This window comes from Calidris pugnax, unplaced genomic scaffold (genome assembly GCF_001431845.1).
Source record: "Calidris pugnax isolate Ruff unplaced genomic scaffold, ASM143184v1 scaffold24, whole genome shotgun sequence".
In the NCBI taxonomy this organism is placed as follows: domain Eukaryota; kingdom Metazoa; phylum Chordata; class Aves; order Charadriiformes; family Scolopacidae; genus Calidris; species Calidris pugnax.
Window position 1 is genome coordinate 15,976,559 of NW_015090922.1, and position 27,664 is coordinate 16,004,222.

The window sequence follows — 27,664 nt, forward strand, 5'->3', positions numbered from 1 at the left end:
TTTTTTGGCAAGGGAAAAAAAAAAAAAAAAAAAAAAAAAAAAAAAAAAAAAAAAAAAAAAAAAAAAAAAAAAGAAAAAATGAAAAAAAAAACCGGGGGGCGGGAGGAGGCAGGGAGGTAAAAAACCAACAACAAACAAAGCGGTTTCATCCTGGCGACATCCCGACAAGTGAGGGAATAGTGTCCGGAGGGAGATCCGCCCGCCTTGCCCCCCGGTCACCGGGCGCAGCCCTGCCCGTGGCGCCGCTCTCCCCCCCGGGCGCTGCCGCTTTTCTCCCCCGCCGAGCACCGTTTATAATTGAAATAACTGCTTACTAATTATCGGCTATATCTATTAATTGCTTGTTTGTTAGAGCATGACCTAGCAGCCAGCCGCTCTCTGGGCCATATCTCTTAATATTTTTTATTATTTTTTTTTTTTTTTAAATTACATTTTTATCCAGGGAGTGACTCGCTCTCACGGCGACCGAGTGCCTGCTGGGGTACGTCCTCCGGTCCGCTTCCCCTGGGGCGTAGCACCCCTCGGTAGCCACCGGGGCGAGCGGAGGCGGGCGGAGAGCCGCGGGACGGGGCCGGGAGAGCACCCGGGAGGGCACCGCGCAGCAGAGGAGCACCTTGCGCGGTCGCCAAGGCCACGCGTGGCCGAGGCGGGAGGGCACACAGGGACCAGCGCCGGGGAAGAGGCGGTGGCACTAAGGGACAGGGAGCATCAGCCCGTCCCCGGGAGCCTCGGCGGGGCTAACGGCACTTCACGGTCTGGGCTCATCGCTACGGCCCCGAGCCAGGCACGGGTGGGCTCGCCGGGCTCCGGCGGCATCTGGGCTTCCCCCGAAGCGGCGTTTTATCCCCCTAGCAAAGCAAAGCACCGGAGGTAGGGATGGCAAAGCAAAGCTCCGCACCGGCGCTCCCGGGGCCCCTCGGTGCCGGTGGCGATGCCCTGGGCAGTCGCGCAGCATCTCTCCTTCCTCCTCCCGGATGGAGGTTTTGCCCCAGGTCCTGAGCTGGGGGCGGGGATGGGGAACCCAGAGCTCCCCCGCTCCGGTTTTTATGTAGCAGCATCAGCACAGCCCGGGGCGGGCAGTTCCACCGGCCCCGGCGGTCCCTGCAGCCACGCACCGGCTGGGTGCCCGCACAGCACCCCCGCCGCCCCGGGCCCCCCCCCGCTCCCGAGCAGCATGCACAAGGCAGCCCCGCCAGCCGGCAACCTACCTGAGGGGCCCCCAAAAAACTTTTGCGCCGGCACAGGAGACCTCCCCTCAGCAACCTGTGCTGTCCCCCCACCCCGGACACTGCCCCTGCAATCCGGGAGGCGACACCACCACCATCACCCCCCCGCTTCCAAGCTTGTGGCATCTCAGGTCCCTGCCGGGAAAAGCCGCCCTTGCCGCGAGTGTCCCGATGACGGAGGGACCGCGGGCTGACGGCTGAGCTCTCCGCCCGAAGCACGACCCTTTTTCTCCCTAGCCCTGCGGTGTTGTCTCTAAAGGGCCCGGGGAGGCTCGCAGAATCAGGCAGGAGGCAGGGCTCTTCCGAGCACAGCCGCTTTAATTGGCTCCTTTTTCTTTCCTCTCTCTCTTTTTTTTTTTTTTTTTAAAGAAGGGGAATGAAACGGTGAAGAGGGGAGGGGAAAAATCCTGGAAAGCCAAAGGGGAAGAAAACACGGCGCGCCGGGCAGCGCCGGCAGGCAGGGAGGGGAGAGACGGCCCCGGGCCAGCCCGGGCGGCGGGGAGCGGTGCGGTGCGGTGTCCCGCCGGACGCCCCGTCAAGGACCGGCGGAGCGGAGCGCCCTCCGGCCGGCTGGGGAGCGGTGACGCTCCCGGCAACTTTTGCAGGAGATTTTGGTGCTTCGGGAAAAAGCGGTGGGGCAGGCAACCTGCCGAGCGGTTTCCAGCCGGTGTCTGGCAGGAGTAACCCAACTTTCTCCAGCTTCTCATCCCTCCTCGCCGGCTCCATTCCAGCTGCAGCCCCTGGTAGTTCCCAGCGGGAGCTCCGGCAGCCGTCGAGGGAGAGCGACACAGACCTCTCTACAGCTGCAAATCGTCTGGGAGGCGGGCGGAGCGGGCAAGCAGCGGAGCCGAAGCACCCACCCCGAGCCCGGCAACACAACATCGGGGAAAGTTTTGAAGGGAGAAGGAGCTGGCAGGCCGGGGAGGAGGCGAGGAGAGCCGAGCTGAGCTGCAGGCGGAGCGAGGGTGCGTGGTCTGTCTGCTCTCCGTTTGCTTCTCCCTTCAGGCTGGCTGGGGCGATGCAGTGCAGCTGGGGGAGCTCTTGGGAGCCGCTTTAAAAAAAAAAAAAAAAATTAAAAAAAAATCCTTCCTGGATTTGATTAATTACAACAATCCCCTCCCCAGAAGATCTGGAAAAGAGGAGAGAGAATCACCTATCCCTCCCTCCGCCTTTCAGCAGCTGGCTCCTACCCCCCACCCTCGCTTCCCCCCCCTTTTTTTCTCCACCTCCTTCTCTTTCCCCCGTTCGCTCCTGGGGCTGCGGCCAGAGCCTCGTCGGGAGGAGGGAGGGCGAGGACTCTCCCAAGTTGGCCCCAGTTGGCAGCACTTCGGGCAGCGCGGGACTTGGGGCAGCGCTCGGCGGCTCCTGCTGAACAAAGAAACCCCCTTTCCCGCGGGGGCCGGGGGGCAGCGCTGGGCTGGGCTCGGGCCCCGCTCCTGCCCGGTGCCCCCGGGGCCGGCCTTTCCCCGTACCCCGAGAGCGGGCGAGGCTGCCCGTTTTCCTGGAGATCCTCGAGCATCCTGGCGAGGGGAAGCGGGAAGCGGCGCTCCGCTTTCCTGCCCTCCCTGCCGCCTTCGCTCGCTCTCTCCCTCCTTTTTCCTTTCTTTTTTTTTTTTTTTTCTCTTTTTCTCTTTTTAAATTTTATCTCCAGGCGTGGGGGGGTCCCTTCCTCCGCCCCAGGGGCGCCGGTGCCCGGCGCGTAGCGGGGCGTATGGGGCGGCGTTTCGGGAGGCTTTCGCCTGCTCCTGGCTCCCCCGCCGGATGCTGCCTGGGCTGTTTTGGCTGCTTTTCTTCGCCGGCGATGAAGGCTCTGCCTTGAAGATGGAGATGATCTGGTTTTTATTCCTGTCTCTGGCGCCGGTGTACAGCAGGGGACAAGGGGTTTACGGTAAGCGATGCTGTCGCGGTGGCTGTTTGGGGGGGGGAGGCGAGGGCGCAGACGGCGGCGACGGGATCAAAGTTAAAAAGCACCTGCAGGAGAAAGTAAATGATGCCGGCGAAGCGGAGAGATTTATGCAGCAATAGGGCTCCCGCCGCCTGTAGCTACTTCATAATCCCTCGCCGTAACCCCTGGCCGCCGCCGATTTACGGGTCCGCCCGGCTGGCACGGCAGGCAGGGGCCGGCGGCCAGGCTGTGCTGCCGGGGGGGAGCGACCCCGGCCCTGCCTCCCCCGCTCCCCCCACCCGCCTCGCATGGGGATGCCCCGCCGGAGCCGGCGTGCGGAAGGCGGCGGGGTGGCTCCCGGAGCCACTCCGAGTTGCAGTTTCTTTGGGGCAGGGGGAGGACGGAGGGTCCCCTCCTCTTCCTCCCCTCCCCGCCCTGCCCCGGCGGGTTGGCTCCTTGCGGGAGCACCGGGGCGGTGAAGAGGCGGGCGGCCGGGATTCCGTGCCAGGGGTCCCCCCCGCTGCCGGGGGCACCCCCCGTTCCCCGCCGCCGCCGAGCAGGGCGGTGCTCCCCGGTCCGCTCGGCCCGCCGGCTCCCCCCGCACAGCCCACGGCCAGCCCCGCCGGGCTCCCTCCCCTCCCGGGGGCGGGGGGCGAGGGGTGACACTGCCTTTGCACCCTATTGAACTTCGCTGCCGATTTTCTTCTCCGGAGCGCGGGGATGGGTGGGGGGTGGTCTGTGGCACAGCTGATGTCGAGCTGCTTGGGTTTTTTTTTTCTCTTTTTTTTTTTTTTTTTTTTTTTTTTTTTTTTTTTTTTTATTTTTTTTTTTTTTTTTTTTTTTTTTTTTCCAGTTATGATGCTTACTTCCCCTCCTTGTTTGCAGGCAGGGTGGCAAATGGCAAGCTCGGGTGTCCCCCTGAGAGGTCTTGGCTCCCGCAGCCCCTCTGCTTCCGAGGGCAGAGAGGAGGGCAGGGGGCAGAGGCTGGGGATGGCACCCCGTGCCCCCACCGAGCACCAGCCCTGGGCTGAGAGAACAGCCGGGATTTACTTTAGCCAGCCGCGCGGCCCCCCTTTCCCTCTCCCAGCCCTCTCTTAATTCTTGCTTTACAAGATCTGCATTTCCAATACACTGGGAAAAAATAAATAAAAGCAACCCACAAGACTTGCCTCTAATAACAAGCCGGCTTTATCTTGGCTTACAACTCAGTTGTGCGTTGCTGTAAAGTCCTTCTGGAAGGCATGCCTCTGCCTCTAACAAGCCAAGCTCTCTGAGCTCTGAAGAGAGACCCCAGTGAGAGAATCCAGCCCCCCCGCTCCCCCTTTTTTAACAGCACGCAGCCAGTCTCTTGTGTGAGCTCTGGCAAAGATCAGTTCAGTCTCACTGTCTATGGGTAAGTCTTTGTAGGTCACTTTTTAATGATGTATTTCTTTAATGGAAACAATTCCTCCTTTCTCCTTGAGGGCTGGGATGTTAATTTGAGTTTGGGTCCATTTTGTAAAATAACCATTTTAAAAAGAGGGTATTTAGCTTCCTTTCTTTTTTCTTTCTTCCTCCCAGTATATGTGTTTTCTCCCAGTCTGCCTGTCCAGAGGAAAACTGTAGGACTCTACGAAGGCTGGAAAGATGAGGAGTGGAATGAGTTTGTGGTAGAGAGACCTGGTCAGGGCAGGTTATTTAATCCTTTAGAACAGGTAATCTGCTTCTAGCTGAACTTTTTACTATTTTGTTTTAGTGTGCTTGCTGCTCAGCAGCTGTCACTTGCTGTAGACTGGCCTCTCTGCTCAGGTTTGTAGCAAGAGGGACAGAGCTTAAAACCGGTTTTTCTTAAATGTGCTTTAGAGGGTTGCCTGTTGTTTTTTTTTTTCATCCACTTCAGTGAACTTGCATTTGATAGAGTTGCTGCTAAATTAGATCCTCAGAATAACTTACTGATGTTTTTGTCTTTTTCTCTCAGAGAGAGATGGGAGAAGCTGTGTACAAAAGAAAGCGCACATACAGACATGCACTAAGATGAAGGCATCCTTTTAAGCCAAAATGGTACACTACTTCTATCTATTCTCCTACTTAACTACACAAAGGAGAAATCGGGTCTCTTCCCTCCTCTCCCCTCCCCTACCTCTTCAAACTATCTGTTGAGACCATCAGGAGCCTTAATAGGCAGCTGTCTGAGTGCAGCCCAGAGCGGTATCTCGCAGAATCAGCACACCGCAAACTTCTATGGTGACTAATAGTTCTCATATTGTCTTTCTCAACCCTGCCTTCAGTCCACTACCCAGCACTGATTTCATGCCTCGTGCAGCCAGCACTGTTTGCTTGGATGTGAAATTGCTTATTGATGGTTCAAGAAGAGCCAATGTACTGTTATATTTGCAAGGATAAATAAAACAGTATTAGAAACTAGTCCTACCGCACCTCCCCTGCCCCCCGACTTTGGTTTGTCCTAAATGTTAGTCTTTCTCACCATAGCTTTAATCTGTACTTGAGCGTTCTGTGTTGCAAATGTTGATCTCGTGTGGCACTTGATGTAGAAATTACGGGAACTCAAGTATCAGGTTTCAGGTCTGTTTTTCTGCTTTTGAATATTTATTTATGGCAATGGAGATGGGAGGAGGCATCTATATGGGTCTATAAATATATTTTACTTCAGTAAATCTGCTGAGATTAAATCAGATTAAACGAGATAAAGTATCCATGTGATGTACCCTTTAAATAATACACCCACATGGATGCGCACAAAAGACCTCTGTCTAAGGAGAGCGGAGTTGTTGGAGAGGTTTATTGAGATGAATGGTATAAATAAAATGTGTGTAAGGGGGTTTCTGGGAAAGGAGCATTTGCAATGGAGGTGCAATTTAATTAGGAGTCAAGGTGCTTTTAGCCTGCTACCTGAAGAGACTTGTTATATAAATTGGCATTTGTTGTAATGACTGGAGTGTGTCTGAAACCCTCTTCTCATTAGCTGATCCCATCCTTTCAGCCTTGTTCGTTGCAGCAAGACAAGGCCAGCCTGATAGAGAAGGCAGTTCAGCAGACAGCCAAGAGGCAACTTTTATTAGCCTTTTGTGGTAGCCCATTTCCCAAACTGCATGTACTTTTCAGTCCTGGTGTATTAACGCTGTTGGTCAAGATGAGGAGCAAGCTGTAATTGATCTCTGGGAAATTTCGGACTTTAGGGGGAGGGCGGAAGAGGTTAAGGAGAAAGAAGACCTGCCCTTCCAGGTTTGGAGTTCCCGGCACTTAAAGACTATAAGTCAGACTGAAAGGGGAGGATGGAGGGGGGTTCCAAAGGGGAGACTATGCCTCTTGCTCCCCAGACAGCCTTGCAGACCTCGGGACTTGCGTAGCTCTGGTTCAGAGCTTGCACGGGGCTGCCGCTTTACTTACTCCTTGCGCAGTATATAATTAGCATTTCTAGGTTGTCTTGCAACCAGCACAGTCCAGCTGATCAGCAGCAGCCTCTCAGGCTGAATAAAAGAGTGGGATGTTTCATCCCCCACCTCTCATAACTCACCTGCAGAAAAGGCATCTCAGGAATGGTCATCGAGCTGCGTGATGAGGGGCTTCTGCAAGGTGATGGAAAGGGAATAAAAGGAAGGTTTAGGCTGGGCAGCAACGGTGATCAGGGGGGCTGGATGGGCTCCATTACTTCAGGCACTTGAAACCGGTGAGGGTGAAGCACTTGCAGCACAGAGTAGTCCTGCTCTGGCCTCTGAGGTGGGGAATAAATGACCCAGTAAAGCTCTTTCTTTAAAGAGACATCATCGCACTGAATCACCTGTGAGATGCCATTACAGGCAGCCAAAAAACCTAGTGGAAGAATGTTTTCTTGTGTCTGCGATGGTGGAGTGTCATGGTAAAACATATCCTGGGTTTAGGCCATAAACATCCTCACTTTTTCATTTCACGTACACATGACGTGATTTGTTTCCAGCTCCTTTTACCTGTAAAGTAAAAGCCTCTTTTCCTAGAGTTTCCAATGCGGCACTGCCAAAGCAGGGTGCCTCATGCTGTGTTTAAACTTCTGTGTGTCTTTTGCTGCCTGTTTCTGGGGACACACAAACACCTTGAGCCTGGTGACCTGGGCCAGTCCCTCTCCCCTGGCCCTGCCTGTAGCTGTTTTTCCAGTGGAAACAGGAGCCCAGGTGAGGAACTCTTCAGCTTTCTTGCTGTTATCCCAGTGCATCCTGTGCCATCAGAAATGGGTGAGCAGATCACTGGCTGCAGTAGTGGTGGAGCTGGCTCCTGTGAGCCACTTCTTGTCTGATTCTGTTTGGAGGATCGCTGTGCTCATAAATTGCATTTTCCAAATTATATATATATATTTATATGTTTGTGTATGTATATATGCACACAGGTACCCACATCCTTTGTGCTCAGCCATTTCTCTTCATTGCCCAGCCCTTAAATCTACAGTGGCTTAGGCTGTAGCCTTTTGGTTCCAGGAATGAGTTTTGTATCTGGAAGGCTATAGGAATAGTCTCACCTAAGGACGGGGTCGGTCCAAGATTTGCATAGCTCTTTAGCAGCTCTTTAAGGTCAAGGCATTAAATCTGTCCAGCCCTGTGCTTCAGTGTGCCTCGCTGTTCTCCAACTCTAGTATGTCAGATTCACCCTCCTGTGACACCAGAGCCTCTGTTTTTAGGTCAGGTCAGTAGCTTCACACACCAGATAAGCCCTCAATTGGCTTTAATATGCAGTACTAGAAAACTGACATTATCCTCTTGACAGGTTGTTTGCAACTTGCTGGTAGAAGTCAAAATATTTCACTATAGGTGTCATCAGAAACCACCATCCTATGCTAATTTTTGTGGGAACATGAAGACAGATGTTGAATAATTTGACATGAGCAGCATAGCTTTTAAAATTATCACCGTGTCAGGTTTGCACTGGATTTTTTTGAAATATATATCTGTATTTCAGATAAGTTTAAGAGAAAGGGGAGGGATATATAGTAAGTGGCTCCCAATAAATGGAAGATGAGGCAGAAGATGGCCTTGGAGGTTCAGTAGTCAGACAGCAATTCAGCAGTGGCAGTAAAGGATGCTGTGCTGCTGAGGCTGCTGTTCTTATTTTTAAGTAACAAGACGAAGTGACTTCTGTGCTGGTAACTCGGAGATCTTGTGACACTTCCCATCAACCAGAAGCCCTATTGTTTTGCTCGTGTTTTGACTAGAGTTACTGCTATTCTGCTTGCTTGAATAGTGCAGTTTCAGGCTTCCAGTCCCTCCTTCCACGTATACTGTGCTCCCATGGTTCGTTAAGCATAGTCTGTGCCTAAGAGTCCCGCCTGATGCACGGCTACCGCTTGTTATGAGGAGGGCAGGGTTGAGGGGTAGGGAAAAATTGCATCCTGCCCAACGTCAATGGGCTGGCAAAAGCAGTAGAGAGGTGCATTTCTACTAGTGAAAGACTGCATGGGGTGGAGGGTGAGTCTTACGCCGTTTGTGGGAATGTCCTGAACCCTACCTGCAAAAGGTTTCTTTAGCCAGCAAAAGGTAACTCCACAGTCAAATAGTTTGCCTGTGTAGGTCTGGAGAAACAGTTCGCTGGTGAAGTTCTCATCAGGGTCGGTGAGATGTTGGTATTTTTTGTGCAGAGGGGTTGCTGTGTTGTGTCCTCAGAGGGAGCTGCATTTTGCTGTGAGGAAGATGAGCGTTCAGCTTGTGATGGGCTCCTTCCAGACAAGATGCAGTGGAAAGTGTTGTTCTCAGAGATGCCGTGGGTACCTGCATCTGGTAATCCAATGGAGGTGTATTTAGGCTGTACCTGGCAGCCCACGGCTCATGCAGAGGGAAACTATTAAAACTTTGAGACCTTTTTTGTTTTCAAGCAGTCAAGGTGAACACATTAAGTACCCATGTCCAAGCCACCTCCTTCCAAGCATCAGCTGCTGGTGTTGCCCAGGTTTAAATTCAGAGGGGAAAACATGCCAACGTCCCCCAGGCTTGGGGAGGAAGGGGAGGGATATGGTGCTGACACTGCGCAGCAGAAGGGGGATCTGGCAGGGCCTCCAGGATCCACCAGAGACTGATGTGCTGCAAAGAGGTGGGAAAGGAGAGCACCTGTTTCATGTCTCTGTGCCCATCTTTAACTGGTGAGATCTCTGCTCTGTTAGGATCCAAGTACTTGCTTTGAAAAGAAAAAGCTTTCATCTGTCCTTTCTTTGGGGAAAGGGGTTGAAGGAACAACAGAGGTTTGTTTTTTATAGTCAAGCACTTGCTTAGTGTTTAAAAGAAGAAATTAAATGTGTGATAACTCATGGAGCTGATGAGCAGAAGTGATGCGTTAAAAATCTAGGAAAGAACTTGAGAAGTGGAGCCAGGAAAGGGAGATCCCGGGCATCAGCTGACCTTGGCTCAACATAGGTTAGGTCAGAGAAGGGCTGCCACCACCAGGTTACCTGGGACGGGACTTGTTGGGAGGCAGGAAGTTTTCATGCCTGGCGTCGGGCATTCCTTGGAATGAAAGGTTTGACTCCCCACTTGCTTTCTTGACTTCTGCCCAGGTGGGACGGGCCGGCTGCCGGCGGATCCTGCTCCCTCCCGCCCGAGAGAAAGGCGAAGGAAGGTGCCGGTCCTTCACCGTCCTGCCTGCGGGCTTCTCTCCAGCCGCCGCTGGGGAGCACATCTGGGCGGCGGGGCAGGGCACATCTGGGCGGCGGGGCGATGCCTTTCCGCCGCTGCCCGGCAGAGGGAGGTGTTGCATCGCCCCGGGGGCGGAGAGGGGGTCGCCCGGGGGTGCCCCCCGTCCCCCGGGGGCTGGGGGGTGCCCGGGGGTGCCCAGGGGTGCTCAGGGCAAACCCTCCGGAAACCCAAAGGCTGCCTGGGGAGCGCCCGTCTCCCGGCGGAGCGGGGGCGCGGCGGCGCCGGACACGCGTGGGGCGGGTTGGCCCAGCGTCCCCCGGGTGACGGGCTGGCTGGCCCCGGTGAGCGCCAGGGAAGGCCCGGGGGCGGCTCATCCTCTCCGTTGCCACCCCGGTGGATTTGGGGAAAACCCCCGCCCGTCCGTCTGTCTGTCCCGGGGGTGGGAGCGAGGCCGGAGTTGGCGGGAGTGAACGCCCGAGATTGAGCTGCTGCTGCTGCCAGGGTTCGGGGCTGGCTGCTGGCACCGCGGCTCCGCACCTCACTCTGCTTTGGTTTAGGGTCTGAAGCTCTGTCACCTGGTACCCCAGCAGTTCATGATCCTTTTCCCCGCCTCCCCTCTCCACCCTCTCTTTCCCCCTTTATGATACTCTTGTGGAATGGGAAAGTGCTGTCCTTTCCTTCCTGGAGCATCTTCTTGTCTGTTTCCCATAAAAGATCATACAATGAAGTGAGTGCAGGCCTCTTAAATTCTTAATTAGCTTTTCAACTGTAGTCTCCATGGTTGTTTTTTTTCTTCACATATCTGTGTGGTTGTGTTTTTGGGATTGTTTTTTGTTCATTTGGGATTTTGGTTGATTGGATTTGATTCTCAAAAATAAAAGGTAGGATTAAGGGAGTTACAGAAATCTGAACAGATATAAGGGAAGAAGAACCCTTGTGCATGGCCTTGCTCAGGCAGGAGGAGAAAAGGCAACAGCAGGGTGGTGGCTGGCAATCAGGGCCTCTATAGTGTTCAGGTGAGGGCATTAGTGCTGCAATATATCTCTTTGGTTCTGTGAGGCAGCAGAGCTGAGGATGCTACAGCAGAGGTATTGTATTGATGCTGGGGTTTTGGCTCCTGGAGAACGTGGCTTAGGGGCCCTCGCTTAGTGTAATGTTTTCTGAGTGTTGTGGTTGCCTACAGGGAACTCTTTGTACTAGTGCCTTGACCACGCTGTATCCCAGGTCAGCTTCTGACTACTGAGACCTTTAGTTTTAATGCCCTAATACTCTGTCCCATGGCTGGCAAAGGGGCATGCCTGAAGTTAACCAGGGAACTAAAGAGAGAGACAGCTGAATATAAATGATTAGTTCTTAAAATTATCTGCTTGTTCTTCTAGACTAGGCAATATGGTTACTCTAGTGTGTGCTCGTATGACTGTACTCCCAAAATCTACAGAGAGCTTTATGGTCTAGTAATGTCTAAACTCCTCTGTGAGCGATGCTCCCTTTGCACACTTTGGTGAGGCACTCTGTGTTCTCAGGATCGTGCTAGTAACGAACAGCAGCGTGGATGCGGTTATGTATTTCAGTGGTTGCAAATGAGGCAGGACAGCCTGTTGGGGAGGAGTCCTGGTGATCTGGAGTCACCAACACTGCTCTGCGAGCAGGTCATGGCTCTGTGCTGGGCTACAGACCTCCAGAGAGAAGGTGCAGCGAGGTGGTGGTGAGCAAGGCTCTCAAGCAGGTTTTATCGATCTGCCCAGCCTCTCGCTTTCCTCTTGCTCCTTTCACTCGTGCTGCAAATCACTGGTGGATGCAGTGTTGGCTGTTATCCCTTTGCTTTAGCTTTCATAGGGGAGATATTACTGATGTAACTAAAAATCTGTCTAGCTGTGATGTGCTGGCTTGTGGTTTCTCTCCGCTGTGAGCTGTAGTGTAGGACAAATGGTGTGCAGATACTTTTGCAGGGTTTGTGTAAATGGAAATGATGGCAGGGTGAGGATAGCAATTGGCAAAGGTGCAGTAAGAATGGCAGTTTCTAAAGACAAATTAGCAAATGTCACCTAAAGAAGAACTGACATAACACTGAAAGCTAAAGTCAAGCTGTGAGAAAGGCTTTAGGATGTCTGCAGGTGGACATTTAATTCCAGAGTAGCTGCTTGCCGTTGCTGTTCCTGTTTCCTACACTTTTCCCTGTTGAACCTCATGAGGTTCTTCTTTGCCCAGCCCTCCAGCCTGTCCAAGTCTCGCTGGATGGCAGCACAGCCCTCCGGGGTGTCAGCCACTCCTCCCAGTTTGGTATCATCAGCAAACTTGCTGAGGATACACTCTGTCCCCTCGTCCAGGTCACTGATGAATATATTAAACAGCACGGGTCCAAGTATTGACCCCTGGGGGACTCCACTGGTTACAGGCTTCCAACTTGAACCTGCTCCATTAATAATTACCCTTTGGGTCCTGTCACACAGCCAGTTCTCAATCCACCTCACTGTCCCCTCATCCAGCCCATACTGCCTCAGTTTCCCAATGAGGATGTTATGGGAGACAGTGTCAAAAGCCTTGCTGAAGTCAAGGTAGATGACATCTGCTGCCCTCCCCTCATCCAACCAACCGGTTATGGCATCATAGAAGGCTATCAGATTGGTCATACATGATTTACCCTTGGTAAACCCGTGTTGCCCACTTTCATAGGGGAGATATTACTGATGTAACTAAAAATCTGTCTAGCTGTGATGTGCTGGCTTGTGGTTTCTCTCCGCTGTGAGCTGTAGTGTAGGACAAATGGTGTGCAGATACTTTTGCAGGGTTTGTGTAAATGGAAATGATGGCAGGGTGAGGATAGCAATTGGCAAAGGTGCAGTAAGAATGGCAGTTTCTAAAGACAAATTAGCAAATGTCACCTAAAGAAGAACTGACATAACACTGAAAGCTAAAGTCAAGCTGTGAGAAAGGCTTTAGGATGTCTGCAGGTGGACATTTAATTCCAGAGTAGCTGCTTGCCGTTGCTGTTCCTGTTTCAGAAGGAAATGGTCCTTCACTAATTGGCGTAAATTGTTTTAAAATAAATGTGGATGGGAATCTTGTGCATCTCTTGTGTGCCTTTGTGACGAAATAAAAAGGAAAAACAAAGATGTGATTCAGACAGATGTTTGAGAAACGTGGCAAAATGGCTTTTGCTTACAAATGCTGTTTCACCTTCTGGTGCCTGCTCTGTGTCTTGCACGGCGGAAAAGGCATTTGTAGAATTAGAGTGAAGAATGGCTCTCTCTCACTAAGTTTAATAAATGGATTATTCTGCGTCAGATCATCCCTCGAAATAGCGGAAATGTGAGAAATTGAGGCTCATAAAAGTAACCTGAGCAGCAAGAGGGGGATGGGAGCCTGTACTCCCCTGCCACTCAAGTGAATCTAGCTGGGCTGTTAAGAAAACTTTGCTGGTCTGGGGCATTTCCACTGCAGTTGTTAGACCCTGAAAATCCCTCTCAGAGGGCACAAGTAGGATTTTTTGTGGGTTTATGTGTTTCCCATCACTGTAATAACTATGAACTTCCACCTTTACAATGCCTCTGTTGCCTACAGTTATTCCACTCTGCATGTGGGGAAATGAGATGGAGATTAAGTGATTTGCCCGTGGCAGAATGGAGAATCGAACATCAGCAAAGTTTTAACCATCCTTTTCTCTCTGGTAAAGTGCAGCTGGTATTAAGTGCAATCCCTGTGGCTGATAGATCCAAGGTAAATACATCCTCAATAAGAAGGAATAAGCCATTGAAAACAGTCTCTGATCCAGTTATCTCAGACCAAGCTTTTTTTTAATAAGAAAACAAAACCGTATTTGTCTTTCAGTACTAATTTAGCTCATCCTTGTTCACAGGTTAGGATTTATTTTAGGACTTCTATTGGAGGTCTTAAAGAAGTTGAGCCTGACTGTACAACACTAGGGGAGACAGAGAAATCTTTCAAACATGGGTACCTAGATGGCTTTTCTGTGTGGATCTGCAGGTGGCTTTAGAAATTGCTCTGAGGGAGGTGCAGGACGGGATTAAATCTGGAACCTGTTGACTCATTCTGCAACAATTTAAGTTATTTTGCACTTGATCAAAGAAGCAGTATTGCTTACTATAAAAAGCTGTTATTGTGAGTGGAGGAGATTAAATGACTATTGTGGTACCCGAGGGGTGGAAAAAAATTCTGGGGTTGCCGTGAAGGAGCAGAGATGTGGGACGGGTGGAAGAAAGCAGGGGACCATATTGTAGGTGTGTGATGAGGGACAGTGTCTGGGACAGAGGAGAAGTTATGATAACGAGTGTGGAACTGTGGCTCTAAAATAAGGCTGGATGCCAGAGCAGAGCACAGCTTTTGAAGAAGCAAAAGGAAAGGCTGAATATTCCAACACGTTTTGTTATTTTAAGTATGTGCTAAGCCGTATTCCTGTTTTTCTTACAAGCATGAAGTTAGGAAGAAGAAATCTCTAGTGTTTGTTTCCCAGATGCTAATGAAGGCTGAAAGGAATTAATGTGAATGATTTTTTTTTTGTGTGTGTGTGGTTGTTTGGTTTTTTTTCTTTTGGAAGAGATTTTTCTTTTATATTTAGAGCAAGTAAAATTCACAAGCATGTATTTGAGAAGGGGATTATCTTGATCAGTCATCAAATAATTGCTGAATAAGACCTTCTTATCTCTGGAAACGGGGACTCGGAAGCGGGCAGTGGTGTTAGCTGCAGGTTGGGAAGATCCCCGTATTAAGGTGTAGTGAAAGATGGCACCTTGCTGTTCCTTATACCCCTACAGATACTGGGAAACTGGATAAGCATACGGGAGCTTTCCAATGCTATGAGACAGTAGGATTATGGGAATGTTTTTGCAAACAGGATGCTTTTAGGTGCACATATGCTATGCCTAGGCAAAAGGTGGACTGTAATTTGTGGGTGCACTAGCTGTAAGTGAGCTGTTTCTGTTGCTGGTCACAGGACAGCTGTAACAGCGCGGAGCTCAGCCTGGCCCGTTCTCCAAGCCCTTCTGCAGTGCCCTGAGTGGGCTTTGCAGTGTGTGCTGAGCCCCCTGTGCTGGTGGGGGGGACCACCTGGCAGCATCATACTGCGCTTGGCTCCTCGATAAATAAGCCGTGGGGCACCTACACCAGGTTCATGCTCGCTTTTGGATTGCAGTACAAATATCCTCAGCCTCCTGGCTGTGCAACCGGGTGGGGATGCTACAGACCCAACTAGCTGGCTTATTGCGGGGTGCAGTCTGAAGCTCAAGGGCTGCAGCAGCTTAGCTACCACAACCCAGTAGCTGCCAAGCCTAGCAAGACAAATGCCAGGGTTCCTCTTGCTCCGTGGCATCTTCTGAGCAAGCACAGCTTGCGATGCGGGAATGCAGGCTGGCGTAACGCGGCTTGCTGTCGTCAAAGAGAACCTCTAGACAACAGGTCTAGAATTAATCTTTAATTTTGAAAAGCTGTATTCGAATAACTCCTTGCATAGTCAAGCCCTGCGTTTAGCTACGATTAAGTTTCTAAATTGTTTTTCAAAATGGGATACTCAAGCTCCTGAACCATGTAGCTGCTGCATCTGAAGACGTTACCCATAGAAACTAAGCTCCAGCTTTGGTTAAAATAGCACAATAATAGTTTGTTTGCTGGCTGGTCAAATGATAAGCAGCTCAAGACTTTCATCCTTATTCCAGCAGAAAAATGCGATCGACAGTAGAGAATGACTGTTTACTATGATGTGCATGATTAATGCCATAAATCTTTCATGTTGGGATGTTGGGTGAAAGGCATGAATATCACCATGACAAATTGAAAGGAGCAGTTTGTTACATATTTGTGGTTGGTAATCAGGCTTGAAACTCCGTGTAAAAGGAGAAATTGGCCAAAGTGAACGGTAGTTGTCGAAACCAGAAACCACTCTGGCATTTGCTAAGCCTTGGCAAAGATGCCATGCTGATTTTTGCAGATCACAATGAGCATATGTACCTACTTGTGGCTGATGGTTATTCCAAGTGGCCAGCAGTGGTGTGTGTGCTATTTGACAAACAGTTCTGCTTCTCGGATTATTATGGAGACATTTCAAAGTATGTTTGCAGCATATGGCTTGCTTAAGGAGATGGTTTTAGATAAGAGACATTCGGTAAAACACAGTAGATCAACTGCTTATCACTCAGCTTCAGATGGGTCAGCAGGGCATTTTTTACAGACACTTAAAAGAGCAGTAAAGAAAAATGAGGAGTGAGCCCTGCCTCACAGCATCGCTAACTTTCTCGCCTTGTGTAGAGCAGCGTGCAGGAAAGCTCCAGCAGAGCTAATTCTTCATAAACGGATTTTAATTTAAGAATTTCATTTGATTGTCTCAAAGCAGAGACAGAGAAAGTAGTAAGTGAGGAGGGTGGGGGAAGGAAACCACCGTGTGAGCCCTTTGCTTCTTAGGCCTAAATAAAAGCTTCGCAGGAGGAAGCAGAAGAAGGTGCTAAAACGTACTAGGATCTGTGATATGCTTGGTGAGGTAGACAGGGAAATGAGAAAGAAATGTGTCTAGCTATTGCTAGATTTAAAAAAAAAAAGAAGAAGAGAGGAAAGAAATGGATGCTGTTGATGGTGTGTAAATTCTAGGAGTGAGAATATTTCTCCCTTTCATTGGCCTCATGATAATACTCATGACATTGTTGCTGTTGAAAATGAGGGATTGGAAGAGTAAGTGAGAAGCGCCGTCCCTGCTGGGCGGGAGCCTTGCCTTGCACATCTACTGGAGGACCATAGCTGTAATTCCAGGGTCACGTACAAGGAGACTAGTTTTAGCAATCCCATTGCAAGAAACAGGAGGCTTTAATGTATCTTTTGCATATGGACTCCTGTACACTTCCTTAAGGTCCTGGATGCTCTGTGAGCATTGCCGTTGTCTGTGGGGGAACAGCTGTGGGTAACACGAATAGGATCATAGAATCATCTAGTTTGGAAGGGATCTTTATGATCATCAAGTCCAAATGCTGGAGTCCAAATCCCAGGGTGGTGTAGAGTGGGTAATATCTTGTAATTAAGGGGCTCATTTGCTGAACTAACTCTTCTGATTTTTCCTGTATTTTATTTCTCCCTTTTTTGTCATATCCAGTTAAAGTCATTGTAATTAGTTTTCGAGGTGTATTTGGCTGATGGGATTTCTGTTGATTTAAGGTCTTATTTCTTGCATGTGCTTTGTCCCACCTGCTCACCCTAGGGACACAGATGAGTTTTTGCTCCGTAGCTCCGAAGGAAGCGGTGTGGGTACAGGCGTGTGAGCATGTGGCCATTATGCCCGTGATCCACCAGCAAAAACTGCTGGCCTAACTCTGACTCCAGCCTCTGCTACTGTCTGGCTGGGAGGAATGGTTGTGTTTCTTCAGATCCCCTGTGAAAACAGAATTTAAAAGCAGGGTGGTGGGGAATCTTAGAGGATTTGCTTTCCTGGCTACAATTTTTGGCTCCGCTGTGCTACTTATCTAGATAGCATTTTAATTCTAAGGCAAGGAGTTAAATCCAGAGGAGCTGCTGCTTTGCTAAAAATGCTGGCCTGAAATGCTGCACGTAATGGCTTGGATCCTGTTGCTGTCAGTCTTTCTTTATGACTTTTTTTTTTTTAAAAAGACTTCAGTGTCAGCCAAATATGTTTTAAAAAAAAAAAGCCTTAAAACAAACCACACACACGCACACACACTAAAAGGCCAGGAAGACGATGCCATTTGTTTGCCTCAAATAGATATTTTGAAGATGAAGCTGGTAATTTCAGGGGGGTGTTTCAATCTGAATGTGAAGGGGGGACACAACCTCCTTTTTTGTGTGGTGTCCTGTCTTTGTAGGTCACAGGCTTTCGTGGACATCTGTTGTTTGTTTGTTTTCCCCTCCCTCGCCATTAAATTTTGACTTGAGCCTTTTTTAGTTTTGTGGCAGTTTCCACATTGATGCATCGGTGAAGCATCTTTTCATTGATGGCTGGTTGCTGTGGTCACTGAACTGCTGCCACTCTCCTGGGAAGCCTCTGAGCTGCCTTTGGCGAGCTGCTGTTGGAGAACCCTGCAGCAGATCTGTCATCAAGGTGTGGAAAATCCTCGAGTGTGAATCTTCTTCATAAAGCAATAGGATGCTTGCGTTGTACGACCACAGTGCCATGCCTCGGGACTCGGGCTGGTTGGGTGACACGCTGCTGGAGAGTCCAAGCTCTGTAATCAGGGTTTTCTGAATCTAATCTCTGAGATGGTGGTTTCTGTCAGGGTAATCTTCATTTCTCTGGGCTTGAAAAGCATCTGGGTGCTTTGGTTTCAAAACCCACTACACTGAAGGACTTGGATTATGCTTGTGATTATACCAGAATGGGATAATTCATATTATACTTGAACACAACTCTCAGAAAGTCATGCTTTTGTTGATCAGTGTGGAATAATGGGGAGAAAAAACCCCTACCTATCCCTCCTACCACAAAAGCTTTTGACTGTTTTCTCTGGTATGTGATATTATTTGAGTACCTTTTCCTAGAGAGTGCAGGCTGCTCACTCTCATGACTTGCTGCCTTAAAGTGAATTTGAGATAATTGGCAAGTGTTGTTTGAGTTTGGTTTGAATTTGGTTTTTTTTCCAGGAATTTACCTGCTCTAGGTGGACCTGCTTTGGCAGGGGGGTTGGACGGAGGTCCCTTCTAACCCCATATTATTCTGTGAATTTTTTCTTTCCATTGTTTAATTGCATTAAACTGGTTGAAATCTTTCCTCCTTGCCTTTGTCACCTACATTTGTTCCCAAAATTTTCTGGTGGCCTTAAAATGTGCGGCTAGGAGGAAGGGACAGAAATAGAGCAAGTGTTCAGGATCTCACTCGGCTTTGGAGATAAGGGCCTGGTGGTGGGGAGTCTTTGTTCCATTGTCCCCACTACCTTCCCCTCTGCCTTCTCTCTTCCCCTGGTTCCTGTTGTTTCACCTCCAGAATCCTTGCTGAATTCACTTTGCTTAAAATAATATTTGTTTGAACAATAAAAGCTGTATTAAAGGGATACATTATCACTTAGTTTAAATACACATATTGGCTCTGCGAGAGAGGTCTTTGTAAAGAAAGTCTAACTGTATGCTTTTGCACATAAAATGAGTATGCAAACAAAATTCTTCTGCAACTGAAGAAAGCCCTTTTCCGCCGCTTCCCTGCATGCAAATACCCAAATACAACGGCAGTTCCTACCGTCGAAGCAGCAGCAAGGGGAAACCAAGTGGCATTGAAATGCCGCCAGCGATACCTTTATACTGAGTTATAACACTGAAGGCAAACAGCAGCTGGAAGCTTGGTTTGATCTTTTTGTATGAATAAGATTAAGTTGCAGGCATGGTGCTGGTGAGGAGTATTTTCCTGACCTTCTTCCACAAAGCTTTTGAATGAGCTCTGAAGCACAGAGTATCTTCAGCACCTGCAGAAGGAATGGTGACCGGAGAGCTCGGCACAGTGGAGTGCTTTACCTGTGTCCCTCTCCCTTCCTGGGGTCTACCGCGTGGTGTTTCTGTGTGTGGCTTGACCAGGTGGTAGCTGGTCTCCATTTGGGAGGGCTGATATTTGCAGCTTGACTCTCCTGATTTTAATCTGAATGGTTGACTTTTAATGAGTTAGATACAGACTGGTGGCATGTGGCAGCTGAGGGTGGGGGGTGCTGCCCTTGCAACCAAGGGATGGTCCCCCAGGTAGTGCCTTGGGTGACAACTGTCTGTGCCTCTCCTGGGTTTACGGCTGGTTTGCAGTGGTTCACACACTGTCTGTGTGGGAGGTGTAAGGGTCTGAGCAGCGCTGTAGGTTCCTCACCCTGCCTCTGCTGCTTTGGTCTGCATTTTCTGAATACCTTGTACGCGGTACAAGCTGTGTGGGTGCATACAGGCCTCCAAAGCTGCTGTGAATCCAGGCTCTGTCTGTCAAATGTAGCCAGATTATATTTCTATTTGAAATAATAGAAATAATTGAAATAAATGCATAATAATGCATTTTGATTGCTCTATTAACTACCCCAGGGCAGGTGGACTTTGCCGCTGCGTCCATCCTTTCATTCCTGTTATTTTTTTTGTAATTATTCATACACATTTAACATTAAATGCATCATCTCACTGGCATGAGAACCTAGCCTTGGTGATCATCACGTCATCAGGGAGCTGAGAGTGTGGGTTCAGGGGCCAGCTTCTTGGTCTCCTGGGGGCTGTGTGATACCAGACGTGAACTGGGGCAGGGCTTCTTCTGTAGCCACACTAACAATCTCTGCTCTTGCATTTACTCTGCTGGTGGGAACTGTCATCACTCCTTTCATTTTCGAGCAAGAGTGAGAGAGCAAACTTCCTTTCAGCTCTTTTTTTTTTTTTTTTCCTGTCAACTAGCTTTTCAGGTTCCCAGTGCTCCCTCACTCTGCTTTTCTTCCTAGAGACATCTTGCCAGCCTCACTCTCTTCTTTGGCTAACTAACTGTGTAGGTTTACGCACGTGAATTCAGTCCATGATATTCCTAACAAAGACGTTATTATTGTCTTTGCCTTTATTTTTTTATTTATTGCCTGTTTCTTGGGCAGGCACATTCCCAGATTACTTGTCCATCTTCCCATCACCCTCTATGAAGAAGTGCTGGCTCTAGCTCTATCAGTGCTTGGGTGCTTCTGGAGTTGGTGTGCCTCCTGGAGCGCTGTCCTCTTCCTGGTGGGGGGGGTCAGTTGGGCCAGGCTACCTGTCAGCCCAGTGCTGACACTGAAATGAAGCCAAAACTTGACTTCTCTGTGTTCCAGGACAGAACAACCTCTGGACACTAAACTTCCCAGGGTGGAGAAAGGAAGCTGTTTTCTCGTGATACCTGTGTGCTCATAATGTGCAGTGCTGCTGGGTCGGTGTTTTGTTGTTTCTTGAGTATCTTAGGAGCAATAAGTGTAAAACTGCAGTAGTTCTGCAGCATCTGGTGATGGTTAGGTTGAATAGAGAAAAGTGCAGTCTTTTTTACTAAAGGAAAGAATTGCACGAAGCCCTCATGTACTTAAAGAAAGAAAGGTCTCTACAATTTCTTTCCAGGCCCTCAGGAGCCTGGAGGGCTTCTTCCCCTTTCATAGCTGGTCTGTTCACCCTCTCCAGGATTTGGTGGCTCTCCCCCAGGGGTATGTGTGCCCACAGATGGCAGCAGTGAGGTGCCTTAGGTGAGCAGTTCGGTTGTAGGCACTACAGCAGAGGCATCGCTTACCCATTTAGGGAAAACTGCTTCTGTCTCTCTGATAATTCGCTAGATTACAGTGGAATCCCTGCCTGGGGAAAGATGTGACATTTTGCATTGTTTTGGGAGCTCTGTGGCCACCTTCCCAGAAGCTTTTTCTGGGTTTTATAGCCCTCAAGGGGGTAAATGGTACAGTAACTTCCTAATGGTGAAAATTGTCACTGCATACAGAGGGAAGAGGGATACCCATGTTTGTTTTTAAAGGAAAAACAAACCCTACAGTTCTATTTCCTTGGGACTGAGTTTGCATCTTCTCTGTGGCATCTTTCCATTCCTTGTACCTTTTTTTTCTGGGAGACAGTAAGGTGCAGAGACTTAAACCTGCACCAAAGTAATTGTAATTGAGGATTCAGTCTGAATCTCAATGAAATTCCTACTACCTGGACTGCAGCCTGGTTTTGAGGCCTTAAACCATAAAAGACCTTGTTTATCTTTGTCAACATCTGCAATAATGTAACAAATCCTTAAGAAAGCAAACAAAAAAACCCCAAACAAACCCAAAGGAAAAAAGAAACCACAACCCAAAGCAAATAAAATCCCAAAGAAAAATACATTATTAATGCCTAATGTCCATGATAGCACTCATTGGTGATTTTTGGTATTTTACCTTGTTTCTACGTCTCCAAATTGCAATCTGTTAGTTTAAGTCAAGGGTGGGGATGAGTATTTTTTAGGTGATGTGGCTTCTCTTCCCCACTGGAGGAGGCAAGGGCACAGAGCCACTGTGTCCATAAATAAAAGGCATCTTCTCATCTAGCTGCTGCCAATCTAGCATGTTCTTGCCTGGGTTTCCTCATGGTATAACTGAGGTTGGAAAGGATCTCTGGAAGTCCGCCAGGGCTAGTTTGATGTTAGAGCCAACCTTGAAGTTAAGGCCGGTTGCTAAGGTCCTCATCCAGTTGAATTTTGAGTATCTCTGAGGATGGAATGTCTAGAAGTTCTCTGGACCTCTCTACTGGTGTTTGACTATATTCATGGTGAATAATTTTTTTCTATATGGCCAATGGGAATTTCCTGGTATCCATTTGGTAGCTTTTGCCTTTCTTTTTACCATGCATCTCTGAGGAGAGTCTGACTTTGTGTTCATCTTCCTTTCTCCTGCTCCCTCCTAATTAGGTAATAGCAATAAGATCTCCCTTGTTGTGTTTTTTTTTTTTTTTTTTTAAAGGCTTGGGGAAAAACAAACAACCAAACCAAAAAAACTAAACCACCTAAATTTTTCTCACTCTTTCTTCATACACTGAGTGTTCCAGCTGCCTGACCATTTTGGTGGTCCCCCACAAGACTTGATCCAGTATGTAAGCGCTGCGTTCTGAAGAAAATGTCTCCCCTGTTTTCTTCTGTTGAGATGGTCCTTGCAACAAGGTGTTTATGGAAAGGGTTGCTTTATAGTCTGTCTGCCTTTTTTAAAGTTTTTTGATAAAAACTGCTGTAATTAGCACGCTCCTGGCATAGCCTGCCACAGACAAGCAGGGAAGCTGAAGATGCACTGGTAGACATTTGTACATTTTTCCATTATGTGAGGCATAATCTCTGGTAATAGTCATACTTAGTAGTATTCCATGAGTGTAACATAAAGGTTAAACCAACGTGGGGTTAGAGATAGTAGAAAAGGGCAATAAACCCATTGACCATGTACCACAGGGAGTAAAATCTTTGTATGTAAGATATTTTGCAGGATTTCTCTTGGGATACCTGGTCAGTTCGCCTGATTAGAAAGCAGGGAGTGTCCAGTAGGTGCCCTGTGCTGTGCACCATGTCAAGAGAAGAGAGTCAAGTTGCTGGTGTGTAGCAGTAAAAGACTGGGTAGGAAGAAAGATGTGCAGATTCTGAGGGAAGCTTTGCAAAGGGGATGTCAGGTCCTGATCAGCCTCTTTGGTTCGAAGCCACTTGCGGTGTGCTAATGTGACAAGGGGACCTCGTCTCACGTTGAAAGCTCTGGGGTTTCTTTACTCTTTGAGTTCTCCATAGGCGCCCAGTTGGTGGGTTTGCTTCACAGCGTGATGTGCTGGAGCAGGAAGCTGAAGATTGAGTCTTGCTTTCTCTCTTCATTTGACACAACTGTAGGTGGCATGGAGAGTGGGATGCTGGGGTAGGAAGTAGAAGGAATTATTTTACTCCCACTGAATTTTATCTGGGCAACGTGCCCTATCTGAACAGTTGGTTTGGTAGCATTTTTTTTTTTTTAATGTGTTTAGTATCTGTGTTCTTTTTCTCTGTCTCTCTCCCTTTTGTAGGGCCATTTGCAGATTGAAGTGGAGTAGGCTCTAAACTAGCAGGAAGGGATTGGGAAGTTAGGAAGGTGCTTGTGTTCAGCTGCCAGAAACACAGCACTGAATTGCTGTGAAAGACATCAAATTTGCTTGTTCCCTTGCTGGTGAAGTCTTTCAAAGAATGGGGATGACTTCTAGCGTCTGTCTCGCCCTCTGTGCATCTGAAATCTAGCCCAGGTGTAGTTACACATCTCCACTGCTACCAGTATCAAATGAAAGGACTGAGCTGCTTTTATATATATATATAAATATTATTTTAATTCCCAATGTTTAAACTTTGCTGCTGACCTCATGGGTTTTGTGAGAGGGAGTGTGCAGCCAGTCCTCACTCCTGCTTTGCAGATTTTTTGTATTGTTTGCATATGGCTTTTTTTGAGGGGGGTGCATGGGAAAATCTCGCTGTTGCTCTTGAGCCATCTCCTCTGAGGGAGTGGCAGCACTGCAGTTTCACTAGGAAATATTAATGCATGTAAACATTTTTCAAAAGGCATTACATCTTCCTGCACGTACTTTATTATATTCTCACAAATCTGACTAGATTTGATAGATAGGTAACCAGGGAGCAAGGACGGGGGAAGCATGCTAGAGAGGGAAGGAGGGAAAAGGGAGCGAAATAAACACAAACCTGCTGTAATTCAAAACAAGGCAAAATCAGATTGTGTGCTTTGGCTAATTTTCTTATTCAGGTATTGATCCAATGGCTGCTCCAGAGTCTATTAGCAGTCAGCCAGTGAAAATATTTCCCATCGGGGGCTCTGACCTGAGACGGGGGTGAATCTATAGCAATTTGTTCAAACAGAGGAAAGCTTTTTCCTCTGATTTGTATTCCAATTTGCACAGTGTACAGGAGGGGGGCCCATCGTGAGGTTTTGCAGGGTGGTGCTTCTCAAGTGGGAATCAAGCTTGAGCCAGGTAACTGGCTGAAAAAAAAAAAAAAGACTGATTAAACTCTGAGCTGGGCACCCTTCGTCTGTCTCTTTGGGTTATGTGGGCACTGCAGCAGGCTCATGTGCTAAGGGGAGAGGGGCAGCCCTTTGCATCCCCTTGGCAGGGAGGAGGCACAGACCTGCCATGTCAAAGCTGGCCTGGGGAGGAGAGGAGGTCCCTATCCTAAGAGAAGTTGTGCCATTAGGCACTATTTGCACATGGATACTCCCCTATATCCTATTGAATTTTCATGCTGAGGTATAAGGTACCACTTGCCTTGCAGCAAGTCCTGTAGTCTGAAGTCCTCTGAACTGCGGCTGAGTGCACTTATATCTGCCTGCCCCGAAGGGCAAGGCTTGCAAGAGAGGGTTGAACCTCCTTTAAAAAGCCTATTAAAAGCTGGGGAGAGAGGACAAAGGTGGTCTCTGCCTCCTGCCTACACCTTCCCTTTGTGTGCTGCCAGTAGTGGCTGAGGAACAGATTTCCTTCAAGGGTGGCTGGCTGGCACTCTTCACTGGTGGGCTTCAGCCTGGACCAATTGGTCTCAAAGCTGGTTTGACCCTGATTGTTCCTGCTGGAAAGGGCCAGTGTTGGTGCTGCTTCTTGAATTAAGAGGCTGCTACAGGAGTTGGTGGATCCCAGTGCTCTCTTGGGGTCTGCTAGAAATTACCTGGTAAAAACAAGCTTCCACCCAAAGCTGTGCTGAGGCTGCTGTAAGGACATGGAGCTCCCCTTCTCACTCCTTCCAGCTGGCTGGCTGGTATGCCATTGCTTCAGTAGTAACCCAGATGAGGAAGTAGCCTCAGCACCCTTTAAATGCAGTTCCTGCAGCTATCATCAGCTGCCAGAAATCTCAATAATAATAACAAACTTGACAAGGGTAACAAGGCTCATGGTTTGCAGTGATTGTTGGATCACCGGCACGTCTGATGCCAACTGCTTCCTGCTGGTCCCCGTGCCAGCCTTGAAACCTCCAGGTTTGGGGTTTAGCCCATCTGTCTTGGTAACAAGGCAGTTGTGAAGTCATGGTTAGAGAGATGGGGATGTGATTTGGAAAGCTCTTGTTTATGTATCAGAGCAATCAGAACATGCATTCTGCGTTTGAGAAGACCAGAAGAGTCAGTGCTGTGTCTTGAAATATATCATCTTGAAATATGTAAGAACTGGAGAAGACCTCTAAACTTCAGCTGACCAGGCTCCTGATCCTTAAGTCTATATTGGACTTCCACATTAACTGCTGAAACCACACTGCCTGTTTTCCATTACTTGCCCGAATATGAGAGCCTAAGGTGGAAAAATCCTTTTAGTAAAGAGAGAAAGAGAGGAAGCCCTTCCTTTATATAAAAGCAAAGGGTAAGAGTAGGGGAGAGTAATAGGATGGGTTTATTCTCTTTATGCTGTTTTCAGCTTTTAAAATTGGCTGAAACTCTCCTCAGCCTTGTTATACTTGCTTTAATTTAGTGATGGTCACAGGAACACTTACGGGGAGAGGGGGTAGGAAGGCAGAAATAAACAAGCATCTTAAATCTGTGCAATTTTTAAACCATAAGTTTATTTTTGTCTTGGCCATAACTTTCAGGGAACCAGCCTTGGTCGCAGGGAGAGCAGTAACTCCAGCTTTGAGACAGAGAGGGAAAGTTTATGAGATTTTTAAAGCAGTCAAGCAGAGGTCCCTGCAGTCGATGGCATGAGGGGAGCGTGTGTGGGGACAACGACAGCAGTGCTTTGTAATATTTAGGAGAGTATTTAACAGCACCAGGGCTGTGGAGTGTGCTGTTGCTGCTTTTATAGTCAGCAGAGGGCTTGTTTGTTAGGGTGCTGGAGGGAGGGCTGGCGGCGGGCAGGCTCCTCTGCCCGGCTGGCAAGGGTGCCAGCTGCTGCAGGAGAGATGCAGGCCACATTCCCAAGGGAAGGACAGCTCTGTTCCTCCAGCTTGTAGCATGGTTTTCTGGACAACAGGCAGAGCAAGTGCTGTGCCAGGCTTTGCGCCACGCGGGCTAGAGGGGGACAATTACAGTCCAAGGTGCGACTCGCTTGACATGCACCAGTGATTGGCTCCCATCAGGTGCAGGATTTTAAGCCTTTCAGGCCAGTTAATTGGTCCAATCCCTGCCCTAAGCATGACCAGTTTAGCAAAAAGAAGAATGAATCACGAAACAGAGTTGTCAAGCTGCGGGTCCTTGGCGTTGCTTTGGTTATGTTGCCCTTTCATTTCGCTGTCTCCCTCCTCCTGGGCTGTGGCACAGGCCGTAGGAGGGAACTGAACCGTTTCTGTTGTCTTTAACATTTTGCCTGTCCTCTGCAGTGTTGGTTCCTGCAGCAAAGAAAACAAGCTATTGTGCTGGGGGGATGGAGCCAAGCTGGTATTGAGGTGTGAGCTTGCTCCCATGGTGGATGCTGTGCTTGGCACCAAGAAGCAGCCCAGCAGGAGGAGATCGCTGGGGTAGGACCACACAGGAAGGCTGTCAGGGGCTGCTCTGCCTTGGCTGTAGGGAGAAAATGCAGTGAATTACTCTCCCCTACCCAGGGGAGGGGGGAGAGGGAGGGATGTATAGTATTCACAAGTTATAAGGACTGAGGAAAGCCATTTCCTCCAGTCGACATTTAAAGTTTTTTAGCCTATATTGTGGAGTATGGCTTGGAAATGGCTACTGGGAAAGTATACGAGGTATCTATAGAAACCTAGTGTGTCCCTGGGACGCACAGCAGAGACTGTGACACGTCCCCAGAATAACAGCCTCCCGGTGTTCCTGCTGTTGTGCAAGACTGATTCATCATGTTTCTCCTAGAAAGCGTATCAGGCTCTGTCTGGTTGAGGACTATGGAAAACAGCACCTGCTTCCCTCCACCATCTCTGTAGATGTGTGTTCTTGCGTTCTTTTTAATGTCTTATATGGTGTATTTTATTTTATGATGTATGGTGTATTTTATTTTACGAGGTAACACCACTGGTAGGGTTAGTTCCCCTGAAATGTTAGAGGAAGCCTTCCTTGCAGGCTCCACTCATATCTGCCTATTTAGGTGCTTGCCTGCCCACGTTGCTTGGTGTGACTCAGGAGGGGAGGACACTGCTCAACTTGAAGTCTCTTCCAGCTCTGAATCTCCTGCTGCACAAGCCTCTCTGCACAGGAGGGCTCCAGGGGCTGCATCTCCTCCTCACCTGGGCTGATGCCGTGACACCAGAGGGATCTGTTCCCTCTGCTGCGGGACCTGGAAGCTCTCCTTGGCGTGAGCAGCGGTTTACATGTCAGGCCTGGGACCACAGATTCCCACCAAATGTAGCGGTAAATTGGAGTCAGTGCAGGGATGGTCTGTATGGGGACCAAAGAGAGCAGATTTGCCAGGCAGATGTGCTCTACTCCAGCCAGCCACAGGGATTCAACGCTGTCTCTCTGGCCACTGCAGGTTGCAAGGAACTGAAGGTTTTTGGGCTCCCAGCTTCAGAAGTTTCTGCTTATTCACCTTCTATCTGCAGCCTTCTGTCTGCAGAAGAGGCATGATTCAGATCTGGAAGGGATTGGCGGGGGGGGGGGGGGGGGAAAAAAAAT

General features: G+C 48.9%; 2 protein-coding genes across 2 annotated transcripts in view; one reads left to right on the forward strand and one right to left on the reverse strand.

The window, feature by feature from the left end:
* Positions 1 to 1,589: 1,589 nt before the first annotated feature.
* Positions 1,590 to 2,745, reverse strand: LOC106892908. Its single transcript, XM_014950479.1, has 2 exons — positions 2,453 to 2,745; positions 1,590 to 2,277 (listed from the first exon to the last, which is right to left on the reverse strand). The coding sequence occupies exons 1-2, from the start codon at positions 2,743 to 2,745 to the stop codon at positions 1,590 to 1,592; spliced, it is 981 nt and encodes a 326-aa protein (XP_014805965.1).
* Positions 2,746 to 2,854: 109 nt separating this feature from the next.
* Positions 2,855 to 27,664, forward strand: part of MDGA1 (MAM domain containing glycosylphosphatidylinositol anchor 1) — a 144,417-nt gene continuing 119,607 nt past the window's right edge. The window contains exon 1 of the mRNA XM_014950442.1: positions 2,855 to 3,114. Coding sequence (XP_014805928.1) covers positions 2,988 to 3,114 — 127 coding nt within the window. The 5' untranslated portion in view covers positions 2,855 to 2,987. The remainder of the gene's footprint in view (positions 3,115 to 27,664) is intronic.

Bases quoted from the DNA above. Each gene is read 5' to 3' on its own strand.
- LOC106892908 (XM_014950479.1), bottom strand. From the start codon at position 2,745: ATGCTCGAGGATCTCCAGGAAAACGGGCAGCCTCGCCCGCTCTCGGGG. The intron at 2,278-2,452 runs GTGGAGAAAAAA...TTTTTTTTAAAG, and splicing joins AACGGGGGAAAGAGAAGGAG to CGGCTCCCAAGAGCTCCCCC.